This window comes from Glycine soja, chromosome 18 (genome assembly GCF_004193775.1).
Source record: "Glycine soja cultivar W05 chromosome 18, ASM419377v2, whole genome shotgun sequence".
Lineage (NCBI taxonomy): Eukaryota > Viridiplantae > Streptophyta > Magnoliopsida > Fabales > Fabaceae > Glycine > Glycine soja.
The window spans coordinates 14,229,501-14,250,103 of NC_041019.1; the positions used below are offsets into that span (position 1 = coordinate 14,229,501).

Genomic DNA, 20,603 nt, shown 5'->3' on the forward strand with positions numbered 1-20,603 from the left:
ACAGTTTTTAATACACCTCAAACTATTAATTATAATGTAATTTAATATGATATGAATTACTAATTGATCATTCAGTCAAAACATATTTTATTTAACACTCAAACCTTTTAATTAACGTTAAATATAGAAATATATATTCAAATTATAATTAATTATTTAATGAATTAAAATTAATTTTTAATCTTTGAAAATTAAAACTTTTGAGTGGCTATTTATTTTTTATATATTTGCAAATAATTATAATATATAAAATATTTACTAAATACTTATTTAATATCTTTCATTCATTTTAGCAAATTACATGTCAAATTAACAATTAAAGGTTGATTAAACTACACTTATAATCCTTTAGGTTTTGTGAAATTAAACATATTTTCTTCTTTTTTTTATATATCTACACTAATCATGTTATCACACGTGCGGAGTATTTTATTTAAAGTTTAATAACACTAATTTTTGGATACTGTAAAAAAATCATACTTTCAAATTTTAAATCTCAAATAAATTATGAAAATTAATTAAAAATCAGATTATAAGTTTTGAAAATAAAATATTTTAAATATTTTATATTTTATTTCTTTCAATTTTAGATTCAATTTTGTTAACAAATTATAGTAAATTAGTGAGAATTTGTCCAAATAGTCAATATTACTTTATCCATATATTCAATACTCATACATGATCAATATTTATTTTCGTAAATAAAGGTTATAATTAAATAATGTTTAGGTCAGACAATTCAAATAATATATATTTACAAAAATTCTCTATCTTTTTTTATCAGTAGATTTTCTATCAATTTAGGCTAAATTTAGACTTATTATACAGTAGATATTTTAAATAAGAATGTTTATTTTTTACTCCGTTTTTATAATAAATATTAAAATAAACTAAAAAAATGAAAGACTGTTTAAAATTATGGCAATTTGAAAATTTTAAAATATTTATAGAAAAAAATATTAAAGAAAACAATTTAGTTTTCGGTTATTGATTTTTTAAAATTGTTAAATTATATTTAATTAATCATCCTACAAATACAGTGACAATTTTACTTTTTTATTTTCTATTCCATATTACACATAAGATGATACTATTAAAATTTTTTATTATAATTTTAATTAATTAAAACAGTCAATGAATCCCTAATTACGAAGGTCAGAAAAAAAACTTTTTTATTTATGAGAAAATAAATTATAGTTGGTAATCAATCATTTATCTATGATATATAATATCCTATTAAATATTTTTTATGTTGACAGTTGTTACTTTTCGGGATAAATTTTTTTATTCGTATTAAATTAATTTCAATTTCAATTGTAATTCTTAATTCAAGATAGGGTTGGGTTAAGAATTAATTGCAAAAATCATAGCATCGAATGTCATAATTACGGATTGATTTAAATGGTCTAATATTCATTAATTATATTTTCAATCATATTATTATGTTCAAATTTAAGATATTAGTTTTAAGAAATAATTAGTTGCTTTAGAAATTGCATTGCCGTGTGGAGAATTCCTTTTTTGTCAACATTTTACTTTAGCAAATATAGATTGTTACTAATGCTTTCGGAAAGCACAAATATTGAACTACATTATATATTACTAACAATGCTTAATGAGTAAAATATATTTATTAAATGATATTGATATATCATACAACTGATTAAGAAAATCTGTTGCAAATCCTTTCGATGTCTTATTGAAAATCCCTAATCTATTCTATTAATGCGTCTGTAATTAATGTAATATAACTATTAATTAAAATAAAATTAAAAGTAAAACTAAAATATCCCTAATTTGAGAAGGAAATTATGCTAATTTTTTTTTCAATGTATATTAATTTTCTTAAAGTAATAATAAAAGATACAACAGATTAATAAAATCAGTTGCAAATTACTACATATAATAGCCGAAAATCCTCTTTTGATGTCTTAATCTGATTTTGATTCCTCGGCATCTGTAACCAATGCAAATTACTACATATAATTAAGTTGTCCGACAAGAATTCTGGGTTAAAATAACACTCAGTAATTTTCAGTAGATAAAAAAATTTATACTTAAATTTACTCGTAATTTAATTTTATAATAATAAAACATCTAAATATAAATTATATTAATTTAAAATTATTTTTAATCAAAACTAATTTTAAAATATCAATTTTATTTAAAATTAATTTTACCCAGCCTACACGCTCAAAATCCCTTCCGGGCGTTCCAAACTATCCAAAACGAAAAGCACGTGTTAAATTTTATAGGAAGTTCTCTTCTCACCCTCTCAAGCGCGTGAACTGGACGGTGCAGTTTGGATGGGACGAATGACGAGCTTTTCGAACAAACTCTATAAATCTCAGAATATTGCTTTCTGATATCACACCTCAACGGTCCTTCTTCTCTCTCTAGAATCCATTTTCTCTCTCTAAATTTTTCTTTCTCATTTTCTCTCTCTTTCTTATCTCGGAAAATCTTTCTGAGCTTTCAAACGAACTTTGGAATTCTCCAGAACCTTCTCGTTTTTCCGCCGAGGATCGCGATTCCGCAGAATCGTTCTCAATCGTCGCTTGATTCGGTTCGATTCCGTGGTTCGAGCTGCATGAACTGGTTCGGGAAGCTGGATTCATCATCGTCGAACTTGAACTTCAATCACTTCGTTACGTGTCTGTTGAGTTTTTTCCTCCATTTTTCGCCTCAATCGCACTTCTCTACCTTCGATAGTAACAGTAATCTCGAATTTTAATTCCGAATATGGAATCGAGAACTAAGAGTAATCCCCAATTAACTAGAGGTTTGCTTTTGATCGTGTTTCTATTTTTATATTTTAAAATTTTAAATTATTTTTGTGCTTTTTCAAATGTCGGTGCGTGGTTGAGGTGTGAACAACTTTAATTTAAGATCTGGTCTTGTCTAAATCTTCTAATAAAAGAAGGGGAGACCAGATATTTTCGAGATGGAGAATGAATTCTTCTAAAAAATAATCTTGAAAATATCTGACATACCTAGAAAAAAACTATTGAAAGAAAAAACTAGAAATCAATGGGAAAAACCTAAGGTCGTTGAGGAAAAAAAAAAGAGAAAAAATAAAAAAAAAATGGTCGCGGAGAGGGGAGGGGGTGGTTGCGAGGCCTTGGAGGGGAGAGGGAGGCGGTGAATGTATGAGGGAAAAGGGGAGGTAAGGAAAAAAAAAAAAAAAAGATCTTTTAAGAGATTTTTAATTCATTATAAGACAGGATTTATAAAAAATAATCTAAGATCCTGATTGTATCATTAAAGTTGTTAATTTTTTTTTATTTTTTATTGTGTTAGTTAGGTTTTATTGTTGAAATGAATGAAAAGGTTTGTGTCGGTAACAGTGGTTGCACGTGTTAGTCTACCAGACGCGGACTTGTGCAGTTGTACCTGTTTTTGGATATTTTTTTATTTAATATTTAAAATATATGTTTATAATATAAAGGTTTTAAAAAATATATTTGGAAAAAGTAATTTCTCTTTTTCTAGTTTAACAAACTCAATAAAGTTTTCTTTAGGATATGATTTAGATTAAATAAAACGAAAACATTAGTGGAAACCTGTGCCTACATAGTGAGGGAAAAGAAATGAGAGAAAAAACATTTTTAAGTTTTATTCTTTTTTTATAGTTGAATTTTATTTAATTTTATATTGTACAATGACTTTTTTTTTCCAATTTCTTATAGTTTATAATCTAATTGTTTTAGACTCTGTTAGGAGAAAGGACAGTTCTTTTATATCTATACGTTAATGTTGTGTATATACCAAATCTTAGGAGATTTGAAAAAAGCATCTGTTTTTCGTAATTTGTAAACTATATATTATATATTATGACGTTTTGAAATGATTTTGATATTTACCTACCATACTTTTAGATAAAGCAGTGATATATGTACATCTTTACTTACGTGTATCATACACCCACCCAACACCTGAAATAATAAAGGGGTGATAGTTGAAATAATAAAATAATATGTTTAAAGACGTTTTTTGGTGTTTGTGTAACTTTTTTCTTAGATAAATTATCCTCTTACAGTAAGATAGGACAAAAAAATGTTCATACCAATATAGTGAGAATTGTAAGATAAGATAGATAATGTAATGGAAAGAGGTAAAGAGAAAAAGTAATATTTTATGAATAACATAATATATTATTTTACACCCATGAGGCCATGATCACTCTGGTTTCTTAAGAGAAAAATTGAAGGAATGATTTGAAAATTGGGTTGTGTTGTGCTTTTGTACACCCAAGTTATGTTACGTGTCTTTTGATGTTATATTTTTTACCGTGTCCGATGATATTTACTTTCTTTCTTTTTTTCCCTTTTATTGTAGCTCTATGCTATGGAAACGATGGCAAGCAGCAGGGAAGGTCACCATCCGTTATTGTCATTGGCGGTGGCATGGCTGGGATTGCTGCTGCTCGTGCACTCCATAATGCTTCGTTTCAGGTAACTGATCTAATTATATGAAATTATATGAATTTTTGTTATACTTCAATATTACTCTATTGAAAAGCAATACTTTATGTTAATTGTTAACCTTCAAAGCAAACTTTATTACTTGAATTACCAAGATGAAACTCTAATTCTGATTGTTAAGAGATTGTCTAAAGTTTGAAGTAAATTGCATTATTTCACTGAAAAAAATGGTGGGTTAATCAATGATTACGATTATCCCCTGTTTTTGGGTCAATTTATAGGTTATTTGTAGGTTTGTTGAATAGAAGCTTGTAACGTTCTGGATTTCTGGGGAAGTGTCCTGGGTGATACTTGTTAGTTTAGAATTGGGCTGGTTTTGTACTCACATTTGGGTGAATAAGATTCTAAAAAAGGCATGAAAGCAGCAATTGTGGTCACAATTTTTGTTTTTTTAATTATTTTTTTATTCTGATGAACCTGTCAGAAATTTATGTGAGTTTGCGCAAATAAGCAAGTCATGAAGTGGCAAAATAACTTAATAACTTTCAAGGATTGTGGTATTGCGTGCTGCTTATTTGAAACTTGAACCTACATGTTGTTCGAAGCCAATTATTATGCAATTATGCATTTCCAGAGTTGAGGGACTAAATGGTTCCTTTGTTTATAATTTTTGGTCAGGTTGTTCTCTTAGAGTCAAGGGATAGAATTGGTGGCCGAATTCACACTGATTACTCATTTGGTTTTCCTGTTGACCTGGGAGCATCATGGTAAATCTTATTCTCTTTATTTGCTTATTGCAAAATTTCTTCCATTTGTCTTTTTTATTTTGTTGTAGTTCGAAAACTTACTAACTTTTCAGGTTGCATGGAGTTTCCAACGAGAATCCGCTGGCTTCGGTGATTGGGAAGCTAGGTCTACCTCTTTACCGTACTAGTGGGGATAACTCCGTACTCTATGACCATGATTTGGAAAGGTCAGTGAGTGTGCGTGTGTGTATATATATATATATATATATATATATATATATATATATATATATATATATATATTCCTTCTGTTTAGCTAATTCTACTACGCTTGCGTAGTACATGATCATTTCAAATATTATTTTGGTAATCATCCTGCGTTCTGGGAATTACAATATTCTAGTTCTTTTTGATTGAAAATTTGAAATTCATCAACTTCTTGCAGCTATGCACTTTTTGATATGGATGGGAAACAAGTTCCTCCAGAGTTGGTAACAAAAGTTGGTGAAATATTTGAGACAATTTTACAGGAGGCAAGTAATTTGTTTATTAATTTTCCTATGCCTAATAAACTGTATATTCATAGTTGAAATGCTTAATGATCACTTCATAACTAAATGCAGACAGATAAAATAAGACAAGAATCCAGTGAAGACATGTCTGTACTTCGTGGTCTTTCCATTGTTTTTGACAGGAAGCCGGAATTGAGGTTATTATGGGCATAAAAACAATTTCTTTGACACCACTTTTACATTTTTAGACCTAGTTATTGATTACTTACACTTGAATTCAGGTTGGAGGGGCTTGCGCATAAGGTGCTTCAGTGGTACTTATGCAGAATGGAGGGCTGGTTTGCTGCAGATTCTGATACTATTTCACTGAAAGGATGGGACCAGGTAATTTCAACAAATCAAGTTGAAAATATTTTTTGCAAGTATTAGTGGTTGAGTTCCAAATTTCCAATTCCCCCACCCTTCCCACCCACCCCAATTTACGCACTGAATTCTGTTTGGTGTTACATACAGGTAGCTCCTATATTGAAAGAAATAATTTGTAAAGTCGTCTCATAGCCAGGTGCATGAGTCTTCAACATGCAGCCTTCTATGATCGATAACCATGTAAATGTGTTTCCTGATCTACATATAGGAGTATGTATCTGATTGAAACCTTTTGTATATAATAAATCAAATTTAGGCACATTGCATCATGTAAAGTCAAATGAATGCCGGCTGCCTATGATTTGAAGCAAAAGTCAAACAAAATTATAAAATAAAATCATTATAATTGTTATGCACTTTGTATCAGCCTACCATCATGTAGGAATCCTTTGTCATCTGAATATACCATCATATTGCATGATTGTGAAAAGGTGGTCTTAACCATTATGGGATTTAGGGTTGAAAATTGTTATACACTTGGTATCAGCCTACCATAAAGTTTGTTGAAAAAAATCAGATAAACAAGACTTTTTTATCCTATTTATAGCATCTTAGAAGAAACTTCATAACCAAGACGTTATCTCTTTTTTTTCTTTCTTCTGAATTACTTTTCCTTCTATAATTTATTATTATATCACTCTTCTGGTGTGTACTTACAGGAGGTGCTGCTCCCTGGTGGTCATGGTCTTATGGTCCGTGGTTACTTGCCTGTTATAAATACCCTAGCCAAGGGACTTGATATTCTCTTGGGGCACAGGTAGATATTATTTTGAACTATCATTTTTAGAATTTTATGTACTATTTCGTTTAGTTAAATTTACTTACTGGCTTGGGTAATGCCCCCTTTTCAGGGTCACAAAAGTAGTTAGGCGATATAATGGAGTAAAGGTAACAGTGGAAAGTGGGAAAATGTTTTTTGCTGATGCTGCTGTTATTGCTGTCCCACTTGGGGTGCTCAAGGCAAAGAAAATATTGTTTAAGCCAAAGCTTCCAGACTGGAAGGAAGCTGCCATTGCGGATCTTGGGATTGGACTTGAGAATAAAATCATTTTACACTTTGAAAATGTGTTTTGGCCTAATGTGGAGTTCTTGGGAGTAGTTGCAGATACATCTTATGGATGTAGCTACTTCCTTAATCTCCACAAGGCCGCCGGTCATGCTGTTCTGGTTTACATGCCTTCTGGGCAGCTTGCCAAAGACGTTGAAAAGATGTCTGATGAAGCAGCCGTCAACTTCGCTTTCATGCAGCTCAAGAAGATTCTTCCAGATGCTTCTTCACCGGTAACCATACTAATTTTGCTTCTTATTAGTTTCACTTTTAGCCGTGCAAGAAAAATGAATGCTTTCATCACTAAAACATTGTCTAAAATACGTAGGCCCTTATATAATTTAGCCTTATTGCAATTTTTGTCCTAGTACAATCTGCAATTTTGGTCATCTGTTTTTTTTTTATATATAATTTTTCCATTTTGATCTCCTTTTTAAAAATTGTGCAATCTTAATTTTCCATCCAATACTTAATTGGAGGTCCAATACTTAATGGAGGTGTTGACATGCTCATGTGTTTGGTATATGTCAACTCCACGTGTACTTCATCTGTAATTGCTATGTCAGCATCTTCATCAAGGATTGGATGACCAGTTAACAGATGAACCAAATTCAAGTAATTTTAGTAATAGTGGACCAAAATTTTGAAATTAAAAATGGGGGGGAATAAAACATGCATATTAGGATAACAGAATTTTGAAAATGTGCTTTTTTATTTTAATTGGTTATATGTTTCCACTATGCAGATTCAGTATCTTGTGTCTCGGTGGGGATCAGATATAAATTCACTAGGTTCATATAGCTACGATGCAGTTGGGAAACCCCATGAACTATATGAGAGGCTACGGGTCCCAGTAGATAACTTGTTCTTTGCAGGGGAAGCAACGAGTATGAGCTATCCAGGATCTGTCCATGGGGCATTCTCCACTGGAATGATGGCCGCTGAAGATTGCCGGATGCGTGTGCTCGAGCGATATGGAGAGGTTGATTTATTCCAGCCAGTGATGGGAGAAGAGGCTTCCTTGTCTATCCCACTTCAGATATCTCGTCTGTAATCATCTTTGGGTCACAACTAGTGGACAGAAACAGAATCTATGCTTGTTCTTTTGTTATCAACCTATAGGCTATATATAGCAAATGTTTTGGCAATAGTCTTCAAGACTATGTGTCCACTTGTGAAATCACATTTTGTGTTGCATTTCCGTAGTCAGTGTTACTGGTAATGTGAATATTGCGTACCTAAGGCCTTGTCACTTCTATCAGTCTATATATAATAAAATTGTGGCAACAATTTATGTTTTTTCTCGTCTTTTAGATTTCATCTTTTAACAGTTGACCCTGTTAGAACTCTGAATAACTTAACTTAATCCGCCTATTATAATTTTTCCTTGGAAGTAGTTTTTATAAGTTTGACTTTTTCATCCATTTTTTTGTTGATTTTTTATGTCCAGTTTATTTTAATTAATGTCTTTTGCTTATTTTAATACGTGTGGTTTAAGTATTGATATTTTAGGCTCTTAAGTAACTTTTTTTATTTGAAAGGAACTCTTGAGTAACTTAGAAGACATTTGTTACTTCGCCGTGGAGGAATTATTTTTATACTATAATGTCGCGAATTTTTTATTTTCAATTTGAACTCGTCTTGTACACACATGAACATATTTACTAAATCAACGGTTAGGAGGACAATGCCTAAGTTAAATAATCATATTTGCGCTGGGAGTAAAACCTAGTTTAGTTGTTTGATCCTCAGAATTATGTGAACAGATAATCAAAGCGGAGAAATGGAACAAGTAATAGGCATGTGGCTCAAAACAAGAACAGCTTTTCTATTTTTAGTCTGTTGAAATAAAATAATAATAATTATTCGTTGACAATCAAGTGATCTAGGGTCTGATGATCTTCTGCTGACCTTTTGCTGTGAGCAAGAGCTTTTTCAAATCAAATAGTTTAACAACTTTACATGTAACAAGCAATTTCTGTAACATTGCATATGTTTTACCTCTGCATCCCAATTTGTTCTAGCAGTTAAAATTATCAGAGTTGCTGTTTGTACAAGAACTGCAAAGATCATCCCCCAGCAGATACCCTGTAACAATCCCAAATGCTACAAATATTCATGCAAAACTTAAGAAATAGAGTTAGTGTGGAAAATGTTTCACACTTACCGCTACCCCTAGAGTTGTTTAGGGTTAGAAAGAAGTAAAGATGTAAGGACCTCTTTTAACTAATTGCTATATTGATTTAACTAAATAACTACCTCAAATTAATGGCTTTAAATCACAAAATGATCCAATTGACTATTTATCCAACTACCCTCATCACATCAATTGGGGGTAGGAATAACCTGGAACTGGATTTTGGGTGCAGTCAATCTTGCACACATTCACACCATAGACATTGTGTTGTGACCATTGGATGAAAATCGGATGATTGAGATTTCAAATGTGTTTTAAGGTTGATTTACCAAGATAAAATATGAGCCGTCTGATCTTGATCCAACAGTTCTTAGTCATGTGAATGTATGAAAAATCAACTGCAAAGAATCTGGATCCAAATAAGCTATAGGGATACCTAGATTCTAGATGACTGTGGGATGAAGATCGGATGACTCAAATTTCAAATGTGTTTTAAGGTTGATTTACTGAGATAAAATAGGAGCCATCCAATCTTCATTCGATGACTTTAAGTAATGTGCATGCATGGAAAATTGACTGCAAAGAATCTGGATCCGAATAGCCTATAGGGGTAGCTAGAATTCTCCTTTACAAAAGTGGTACTCATGCATATAACCTTTGTTACCTGACAGTATTGGTTGAATGAAATTTAGGAAAACTGAGATAGCAAAAAGTGGAGTCAAACTAGATACTTCCTCAATGACTTCAGAGTCAGAAGTGAAAAGTTTGCAAAAAGCTTCTCGGCATATCAAAATAATTGCACAGAAAACTACACTGATGAGAATGCTGATTCCATTCACTACAATGACCGAAATTATTGCTACTCTTGGATGAGCTGCCCCTAACTGATTGCTAACTCGGACACTACAATCACCCAACTTCCCATTAATATGAAAGTTGCTTAAATGAACATTCTTTTGTTGAGACTTTTGACACTAACCTGGCTGCAGCACTCAGCCCCAACTTAAATTGCAGGTCCCAGTTTAAGTAATTCATACTGAATGTACATTCATTGACATGTAAGGCATGGAAATTATGGTTAGATAACATGAAGAATTGAAGATTAATTGGCTATGACCAATAAAGGTTGTTCTCAGAATAACATACCAAATTAAATAGTAGGCACTGAGATTGGGATTGGAGACCAACCCAGATATAAGCACTAATCCCTGATTGTACCAAGCCTCCAAACTACAGTATAATGCATTTTCAGCTTGTTAAAAGAAGAAAAAAATGTAAATTTAAGGGTTTGTATGACTTGAAATTTTATTTTCTTGTTTTAACTAATAGTTACAACAAATGGTAATAATAACATTTGGTGTTTTCACTAAACAAATCTTTGAAAAGAGGGAACAAAGTGAAAACAAGGACGGTAGGTATTTTGCAAGGACAAAACTTAAATGCAGTTCTTGAAGCATTTTTGGTGTTAATCAGAATTTGAATTTCACCTCAATAATGTCCTTCTTATGATTATTAGTAAAAGTAGAAAATATTTTCTCAAATCAAACAAACTCACGAGATGCCCTTTAAAATTGATATTTGTATAAACCATGAGCAACCACATAAGGAAACTTGACACAAAACCTCAAGGCTCAGGTTTATGGATCTTTCTTCTCACTTATATGATGCTCCCTCAAGTGTGAGTTTCTTCCAATGGTAGCCTCCCCCTCGAGAGCCCACATGCTCTAACCGCATGGACCCACCGCCAGGAAGACTTTTGATACTGCTCTAGGTACTTGCACCGTTGCTACACCCATGGTCCACCGCCAGAGGGATCCCCAAGCTAAGGATCCATTGCCGCCATCTTACTCGTTTGAGTCGGTCACCAAGTCGAACCATCGGTTCTGATACCATTGTTGGGGAATTGAGTGGAGTAAACATCAGAGATATTTGCACCAATAAGCCATGAGCAACCACATAAAGATACTTGACACCACACTTTAACCCAAAACATTAAGTCTCAGGTTTATGGGTCTTCTCCTCACTTATATGGTGCTCAACTTTTTTGCTTCTACTCGATGTGGGACTTCACTTCACACTTGTACTCCAACAGCCAACCTAAGTTTGCTTACAACTTGGGCCAAGAATGATGTATAGCCCATTCAACAAGATAAGAAGCCACCAAGAGAAGCTGAGAGTATGGGCAACTCCAAGAAGTCCATAGTCCAAAACATAGACAACCAACCAACTGAGAAGCACATGCAAAAGGAACACCCTAACTGACATAAATGCAAGAGGGTTCACAATGTTCTATGCTTGGAGGAACCTCTGCATAGGATAGGATATTGCAAATGCATATAGTTGAAGACTAATTCCACGCAAAAACTTGACCTTACTCTGCTATGCTCTCTGATTGCACTATGGCTTTCAGAAATGACCCTGGGAACCAATAGAAACATGTGAGAATCATTATTGCTCCCAAGTGTATGATGATTGCTTTTTGCAATATAATGTTCATTGTTGAATATTTTTTCCCATATGTTTTCCCACACACAGTTTGCATTACACTTGCCATCCCCAACTATTTAAGGAGAATTCAACAACCACATTCACAAATATTTAATATAGAAAATTAAAGTCAAGTTGGATACCAAAGAAATTTGTCCACAATTAAAGATAGAGAAATATCCTAATAATATATTTTCTTATACAATCTTTTGAACATAGTATTATTAACTAAAATTGATTAAAAATCATAAAATTTAATAGGTCTCATTTCTTATTTAATAAGTCTTATTCATAATTTTGTAGTTTTTATTAAATTTTAGCTAAAAACAAAGAGTGTGTAAGAAAGTATGTGCTAACACTTTTCATTGTATCTCTAGATGTTTCACTTTATTCTTCTATCTACCAAGGAAAATGAAAAAAATAATGAGACTACTATGAAATATTTATTCATGAGTTTTGATGCAGCAACCTCATTTTCATTTTAAAAGATTACAAGAATTTGTTGTTGGGGAGATTCGAGGGGAGTAAACACCGGATAGATTTACACCGGTGGACCACAAGTTACCACATAAGGGAACTTGACACCACACTTTAATCCAAAACCTTAAGGCTCAGGTTTATGGGTCTTCTCCTCACTTATATGGTGCTCAACTTTTCCACTTTTGCCCGATGTGGGACTTCACCTCACACTTGTAACCCAATAATCTCTCCTTCAAGTGTGAGTCTCTTCCACATGGTAGCCTCCCCTCGAGTGGAAGTCATTATCATCCATGAGTATAGCCATTAGAGCCCACATGCTCTAGCTACTTGCGATACTTGCACCGTCGCTCCATTTGCAGGACACGCTGTCTAGACTCACCACCAGGAAGACTTTCGATATAAGGGATTCCCAAGGCTAAGATCCATTACCGCCATCTTTCTCGTCTAAGCCAGTCACCAAGTTGAACCATCGGCTCTGATATCAGTTGTTAGTATAGAGTAATAAGAAGAAGAGAAAGGAATAAGGAGAAAATAGACAAGACACAAAGTTTTAACGTGGCTCAACACACAATGTATGTACCTACGTCCACAGCTACACTAAGAGAACTTTTTATTACTTGCACATTTTAAAGCTTACAAGGTGTCTCTATATATAACACTAATGAGACACAAGTTTTTACAAATCAAGCAATGTGGGACAAAGGAACTAAGACCACAAAACTCTAACAATTTTGCTCTGATAGTAAGATATATTGGATCCAAAGGTGAGGAAGTGTTATTTTATTGGTTATGGATCTGACATGTATGACTGCAGGTTTTGGGATGACCAAAACAAGAAAGTTATCAGAAGCAAGAATGTCACTTTTAATAAGAACTTATTCTATGAGAACTTGTTGTATGTTTAACTTTGCATTATTAATCCATGTGTCAAACTTTGAAGTTGCATTACTACTGTTGTTTTTTTATATAGTTTGAGGCTTTGCATCTTCTTTTATTTTATTTTATTTTTTAATTTCCAACAATCTTAAAGAGAAAATATTATTGCTTTCTTCCTGCATAGTCTTTTTCTATAGTAGCAATTTCTCTCTCATCAATATGTTTGTCGTGGATATGATTAGGTCCCTTTCTAGTAAGCCTGGAAAATTTATGGGTGAAAATTTTTTATGTTAGCAACAACAAATGAAATTCTGACTTATTGAATTGGATTTATACTTTGTGGTTTCTAAAACAGAAATAAAAACTTTGACTTCCTCTATTGATATAGTTCAAACTAATGCTACCATATCTTCTACCACTAAGCAAGATGTTTTGATAAAGATATTTTATGTCATGAACGCAGTTTAAGTGTTTTGGTTGATAACATTTAAAAGATTTTTTGTCATACTAAAACTTTTGTTGATTTATGAGAAGCACTTGAATTGAAATATGGATTTTCCGAAAAAGGTTTAAATCGATACTCTTGTGAAAAAATGATTGAGTTTCTAATGGTTGATGGAAAATCTATTTAAGATCAAATCCATGAATTTGAAAACATTGTTTATGACATGAAATTGAAAGGAATTGTGTTTTCCTGACATTATGCTTGTGGCTTTCATGATTTCAAAATTGTCTCCTTCATGGATGAATTTTTCTTGAAGTTTGAAACATAAACATGAAGGTTTTTACCTTTGATGATTTGCTTGTTTGTCTTCGCATTGAGGATGAACATCATTTTTCTAAAAAATATTTGCAAAAATTTGATTTCCAATCTAAGGCCTACCTTGTTGAGAGCTCTAGTAAGCCTAACTCTTAAGTTCTTTAAGAAGCATGGGTTTAAAAAAAATAAGTTAGGTAGAAAGCCTCATTTTTCTAAAAATAAGAACAATGCTTTTAATAACAACAATAAGCCTAAGAATAAAAATCAGGGGAATGAAGTTTTTTTTCTTTGTTTGTGGGTGAGCTAATCATTTGGCCAAGAATTATTTTCAATGCCGCCACCAACCCATGTCTTTCCCTAAACCTCAGGCTAATGTTGTTACCATTGGTGTTGCCTCTGATATCCCATTTGACAAGTACCATGTCACTAACCCTAAGTTAAATTGTGTTTTTAACTCAAATGATTGGTTTATAGACTCTGAGACTAATGTTCATGTGTGTGCTGATAAAAAAATATTTTCTTTAGATCATGAATCAAGAACACGTATTGTGAACATGGGGAATTAGAGTATGGCACATGTGCTAGGTGAAGGTCAAGTGAAGTTAGAGTTGTCTTCGGGAAATTTTCTTGTTTTAGATGGAGTTTATCATATTTTTTATATTAGGAAAAAATTTAATAAGTACTAATTTGTTAGTCCAACTAGGGTATAAGGTTGTTTTTTTAGTCCTATAGAGTTGTTATTACTAGACGTGGTGTTTTTATTGGTAAAGGCTACATTTGTGATGACTTGTTTAAGTTAAGTCTTATGCCTTTTTCTATTAATAAAATATCTATCATTTCTTCTTTTGTGTGCAAATGTTGAATGTTTTGATATGTGGCATGCTAGGCTTGGACATCTAAATTTGAATTCTATCAAAAGGATTATGTCTCTTAATCTTATTCCTAAAGCTTTTGTTAATTTGAAACAAATGTGAAACATGTATTCAAGCAAAGCAACCAAGAAAGGGTTTTACTACATGTATTGAAATAGAAACTAATTAGCTTGAATTGGTTCATAGTGATGTATGTGATAGTAATGATGTGTTAACATGTGGTAGTAAGAGATACTTCATTACTTGCATTGATTTCTCTAAATATTGCTATGTGTATTTAGTTAATCACAAATATAAAATACAAGTAGAAAATCAATTAGAAAGGAAAATTAAAATTCTAGGTAAGGTGGGGAATACACATATTTAGATATGAGTAATTATTGTGAAATGCATGGTATTATTCATGAAGTGAGACCTCCATATGCTCCTCAATCTAATGTTATTGCGGAAAGAAAAAATTGTACCTTGCTTGATATGGTTAATGCTATGTTTGTAAGTTCTAGTTTGCCTAAAAATATGTGGGGTGAAACTTTATATTCTGCATGTCATATTCTTAATAGGATTCCTTATAAAAATTTTGGAAAAAAAAACCCTTATGAGTTATGTAGAAAAAAGAGAATCAAATCTAAAATATCTTAAAGTGTGACGGTGTCTTGCAAAGGTTAACATTCCTATTAATAAGAAATTAAAAATTGGACCTAAAACTATTGATTGTGTTTTCTAATTATACTATTATGGAATCTAAAGATGCTATTTTCTTTGAAAATATTTTTCCTTTAAAAAATAAATTGTCTAAATCTGTTTGTGATATTTCTTGTTCTAATTTACCGTCTTGTAGTGATGCTAATGAGAATGTTATATTTGAACCTAGAAGGAGTAAAAGATCTAAAAAAAGCTAAGGATTTTGGTTATGAATTTTGTTTTTTCCTGCTTGAGAATAATCTTAAAACTTACGGTGAGGCCATGAGGTTTATTGATGCACCTTTTTGGAAAATAGTTATCAACGATGAAATGAATTCTCTTAAACTAATAAAACTTGGTTGTGATTTCAATTAAACTAATAGAACTTGGTTGTAAGTGGGTTTCTCGAAAGAAACTAAGAACTGATTGACCTATAGAAAAATTTAAGGCAAAAGTTGTTGTGATTGGTTGTAAACAAGTAAAAGGTGTAGATTTCTTTGATACATATTCTCTTATTTCTAAAGTTACTACTATTAGGGTTTTAATTGCACTTGCTTGTGTTATTAATTTGCAAATTCACCAAATAGATGTAAAAACTACTTTTTTAAATGGTTATTTAGAAGACGAAATCTATATTAGCCAAATTGAAAGCTTTGTAGAATCGGGTAAATAAGAGAAAGTTTGCAAATTTGTTAAATCTTTATATGGTTTGAAACAAGCTCCAAAGCAATGATATGAAAAGTTTGATCAAGTTGTTCTTTCATATGGTTTTCAAATCAATAATAGTGATAAATGTGTGTATGTGAAACAATTTGATGATAGTGGATGTGTCATTTTAGGTTTGTATGTGGATGACATATGGATATTTGGTAATAATATGCATGTCATAAATGATGTGAAGTCTTTCTTGTCTAATAATTTTGACATGAAGGACCTCGGTCCTGTAGATTTGATTTTGGGTATTAAGCTTATAAAAAAAGATGATGACATTGTTTTGACCTTATCACATTATGTTAAAAAGATATTGGAAAAAATTAATTATTTTGATATAAAAACTGATTCTACACCTTATGATTCATCTATTAAGTTAAAAGAATTGAGTGAAGGTATTTCTTCTCATAAATATTCACAAATTATTGGTTCTTTGTTGCATTTGACAAACTTCTCTAGGCCTGACATTGCATATGCAATTGGTACAATGGGAAGGTATACTCATAATCCTGATCATTCTCATTGGATTGCATTGGAAAAGGATTTTAGATACCTAAAAGGAATCATTAATTATGACATTCACTATACATGTTTTCCTGTTGTAATTGAGGGATTTAGTGATGATGTAAATTGAATTTCTGATTTTGATGAAGCAAAATCAACAAGTGGTCATGTCTTTACTTTTGTTGGTGGTGCAGTGTCATGAAAATTTGCTAAATAAACTATTATTTCATGTTCTACCATGAAAGCAGAGATTATTGCTTTAGACACGGCTACTAGTGAGGTTGAGTTTCTTAAAAATTTACTATGTGATTTGCCTTTGTTAAATAAGCCTATACCTCCAATTTCAATGCATTGTGATACATAAGTCTATCAGAAATTTGATATCTCACGATGTTATTTCTCTTGACTTTGTTAAATTAGAAAACAATATTGTGAATCCGCTTACAAAAGGGTTGACACGTCAATAAGTACTTGAGTCGTAGAGGGGAATGAGTCTAAAGCCCATTATTTAGTCACAACAATGAACACCCGTTTCCATGTGATTGGTGATCCCATGAATGAAGTTCAACGGATAACAACGAAATTTTTTGTTGATTAAAGTACACCAAAATATTAATTTTGCGAAGTTGTTCCATTTCTCATTCTTATGACTAGGTGTATTGTAAATTGTGGCAATGTTAAGATTGAGGTATTTACATATATTTTTTAATTTAAAAATAAAAATATCTCTTAATGGATCCAATGACAATTGTTGTAGGGGTGGGGGTCACAAACCACCCTTTGAGGGTTCACCTAGTGAGTGTGGTAGTGGGGTCACCACTGTGAGATATAGGCTAATCTCTAAGTGACACTTACAAAACAAGATATTATAGGGGTTGTGTACCAAAGCCTAGTTAAAGAAGGTGTAGTTCAAGACAGTTAAGTCTCTACATTCTTCTCGCTTTGAAATTCATAAATACTAGATATAAGACTCAAACCCGAAAGGTTCCTTATACTGAAATATAATATATTTTTCTCTTTTTATTTTTATATTTAAATATTTTATACAAACTATGTTTATTTATATGATTTTATTTCATTTCTTTAAATTTTAAATTAGTAGAGGATTGTTGGAAAAATATTTTATTATAATTTAATATTTAAAGTTAATCATTTTTTAATAAAATGGTTTTTTTAGAATTAATTTTCCATAATCTTTTTCAATTCCTATATTTTAGGAGTTTCTTTTACTTGATCAATTCCCCTTTGTTGCAACTTGCACCTTAAGTTTTCTTAAGGTTAAGTTATCTTTTCTTTTTAACATTACAATATTTTTTGTAAGTTGAGATTTTGTTGTTCAGTTTTTGATGTTGCACATTGCACTTTTTAGGGGCAACACTAGTGTATCTCTTTTCCTATATATATTCAGTTGTTTACAAAGAAGCACGAAAAAAATACACTAGCACACAAGAAGTATTTTTGTTAGGCACTACAAACAATAACATTCTTCCTCTAAATTTCTTCTCTTCTTGTTTGTATAAAATGTTATATTTTGAGAGAAAAAACATTGGTGTTCAGAAGGTTTAAGGATTCTTTCGATACACACGATCAAAACTAATGAGTTTTCGTATCTTAGGAGATAAGTGCAATCAAATTCTCTCTAATGATAGCGCTTGCTCGCTTCAACCCAAGCTACTATAAAACTTCTTCTTTGCATTTTTATTTTTCTTTGTGCTTGTTGTATGTTTAATTTTGTATTATTAATCCATGTGTCAAACTTTGAAGTGGTATTGCTATTGTTATTCTTTTATTTAGTTTGAGACTTTACATCTTCTTCTCTTTATTTTTTTTTAATTTCCAGGAGGCCATGGTTGTGTGCACTACCTCACAACTAAGTTCACTACAAGGGAAGAGGGAATTGCTAGTGAAGTGGAACTATGTGAGTGGGACATGTGGAATATTAGTATGCCGAAAGATTTTATAAGTACCAACCATTCTTCTATGCACATAAAATAGACAAGTGGATCAAACAAACCTAAAACAACATATTTTTTTTTGCACATGCCATTCTTTTACAAAATTATGTGTATTTTAAATTTTGACTATTTAAATATAATTTAATTTCCTTTGATAAAGTGGAAACACGAGACAAAAACTACAGTGCTATAAAGCGTGGGAGAGAATTATCTGAAATAAAATGGGCAAGGTTGGTAGTAGAGACATCAAAAAGAACCAACAGAGATTCTTGATCATGCCCATGGTTTGCTAGCAAATCTGCACATCTATTGGATTCCCTATACACATGGGTGAGCTTAGTTATCCAGTCACTTCTACAAAAGAGGTGGCTGATACCATCAATGAGAGACTGCAACTGTTGAGATTTAGACATCCTGTTGTTAACCAATTGAATGACCAACAGAGAGTTCATCTCAAATTTAACATGGTTGAGATGCAGATCCCTTGCTAGTTTGATACCTTTATGAAGGGCCCACAACCCTACCCATTAAGCATTGCAAGAACTTAGATTCACATAAAACCTTTTATGAAACTGCCTTTGAGTCTCTGATCAAGCCCCCACAAGCCGTAGAAAAGGTGGTTTTTCAAAAAGAGTAATCTATATTAACCTTATAGACATGTTGATGGGGTGGGTGCCACCGAATATCATTTTCCCCCTTCCTATGATGAGCCAAAGATGAGGATAAACTATTAGTATCTATTTGAATAAAAATAGATTGGGCTAGGACCTTATGCACATGCTCCATTGTGGTAAAAATCATGCAGTTTCTTTCCCCACAGAGGTGATAAAAAGCCATCCCGAACATGGTATTCCAACTACTACCCCTAGAGATCTGTTTGTCATTATTGTGATTAAAACTCAACCAATCATCATATCCAAGACTCATGAATTTGGGCCATAACTCCTGGTCTAGAATTTGCATCCAGAATTGCTGACTGATGTCATAGTCACGCAATATATGGATAATGGTTTAAGGAGCTATCATATGCCTTTTCTTCCGTTCGGTGTTAGTAAGAAGCCTATGATGAGCTAATTTACAAAGGAAAACTCTAATTTTTTGGGGACTGTTCTAATTCCACAAAAGATTAGAATTATGCATTGTAGGATTCTTAAGAGTGTCCTCATTAGATAGGCTGCCTTGATAGAGAAACCCTTATCATTAGAGTGGCACCAAATGGGGGTGTCTCCACAATGGGGATGGTATATGGTATCATAGCCTGGAGGGAAGGGGTTCCCGAGATCTATTTTCCAGCCCAGAACCTCACACAGAGGCCATCATTGACCACCTATCTAACACTGGATTCAATCGAAGGCCACATTTAAGCAATACCCTTCCAAATATGAGACGTGAAAGTTCTTCTTGTAACCCTTGGGAATAGCCATAGATCCTGCAGAATACTTAGTACGAAGAATTCTCAGCTACAGAGCATCTCTATCAACTATGAGTTGCCAAGAAAGCTTGAGAATATAACACTTATTCAGAAGATAAACATTACGAAAGCCAAGGCCGAGCACCTTATCCTTGGGTTTACAAATGTCCTCCCAAAAGATGAGGTGAACTTTTCTTCGATCATGGGTGCTTCCCCAAATGAAATATTGGCAAAGATTTTCAATATCTTTGCAAGCAGATGCTGGGAGAGGAGTGATCTGCATGATATAAGCGAGGATGCTCAGAAGAGATGATTGTGGCAAGGTTACTCTACCTGCTAAGGAGAGGTTGCGAGATTTCCATCCCGAGAGCCTTTTCTTGATCTTGTCAATCATAGAACTAAAGTGGACAACTGATTTTCTTTGATTAAGAATGGGGAAACCCAAATAAGAATCGAAGTTAGTCGTACTGAGAATATTAAGGGTTGCACTAATAGAAGATCTCAAAGTATGATCCACACTTTTGGAGAAAAGAGCCGTGGACTTTTGTTTATTGATCTTCTACCTAGAAGCTA

At 32.4% G+C, this 20,603-nt stretch overlaps 2 protein-coding genes across 2 annotated transcripts; one reads left to right on the top strand and one right to left on the bottom strand.

Annotated features, from left to right (window-relative positions):
* The first annotated feature begins 2,371 nt into the window (after nucleotides 1-2,371).
* On the top strand, nucleotides 2,372-8,469 carry LOC114396607 (polyamine oxidase 2-like). The gene is made up of 10 exons (XM_028358678.1): nucleotides 2,372-2,782; nucleotides 4,339-4,454; nucleotides 5,103-5,191; nucleotides 5,284-5,397; nucleotides 5,616-5,703; nucleotides 5,794-5,879; nucleotides 5,964-6,066; nucleotides 6,768-6,865; nucleotides 6,960-7,389; nucleotides 7,902-8,469. The coding sequence occupies exons 1-10, from the start codon at nucleotides 2,743-2,745 to the stop codon at nucleotides 8,208-8,210; spliced, it is 1,473 nt and encodes a 490-aa protein (XP_028214479.1). The 5' UTR covers nucleotides 2,372-2,742; the 3' UTR covers nucleotides 8,211-8,469.
* A 1,258-nt stretch (nucleotides 8,470-9,727) lies between these two features.
* LOC114396974 (protein DETOXIFICATION 41-like) lies at nucleotides 9,728-20,424 on the bottom strand. Its single transcript, XM_028359126.1, has 5 exons — nucleotides 20,157-20,424; nucleotides 19,991-20,048; nucleotides 10,440-10,523; nucleotides 10,273-10,329; nucleotides 9,728-10,196 (listed from the first exon to the last, which is right to left on the bottom strand). The coding sequence occupies exons 1-5, from the start codon at nucleotides 20,422-20,424 to the stop codon at nucleotides 9,908-9,910; spliced, it is 756 nt and encodes a 251-aa protein (XP_028214927.1). The 3' UTR covers nucleotides 9,728-9,907.
* Between the last annotated feature and the right edge of the window lie 179 nt (nucleotides 20,425-20,603).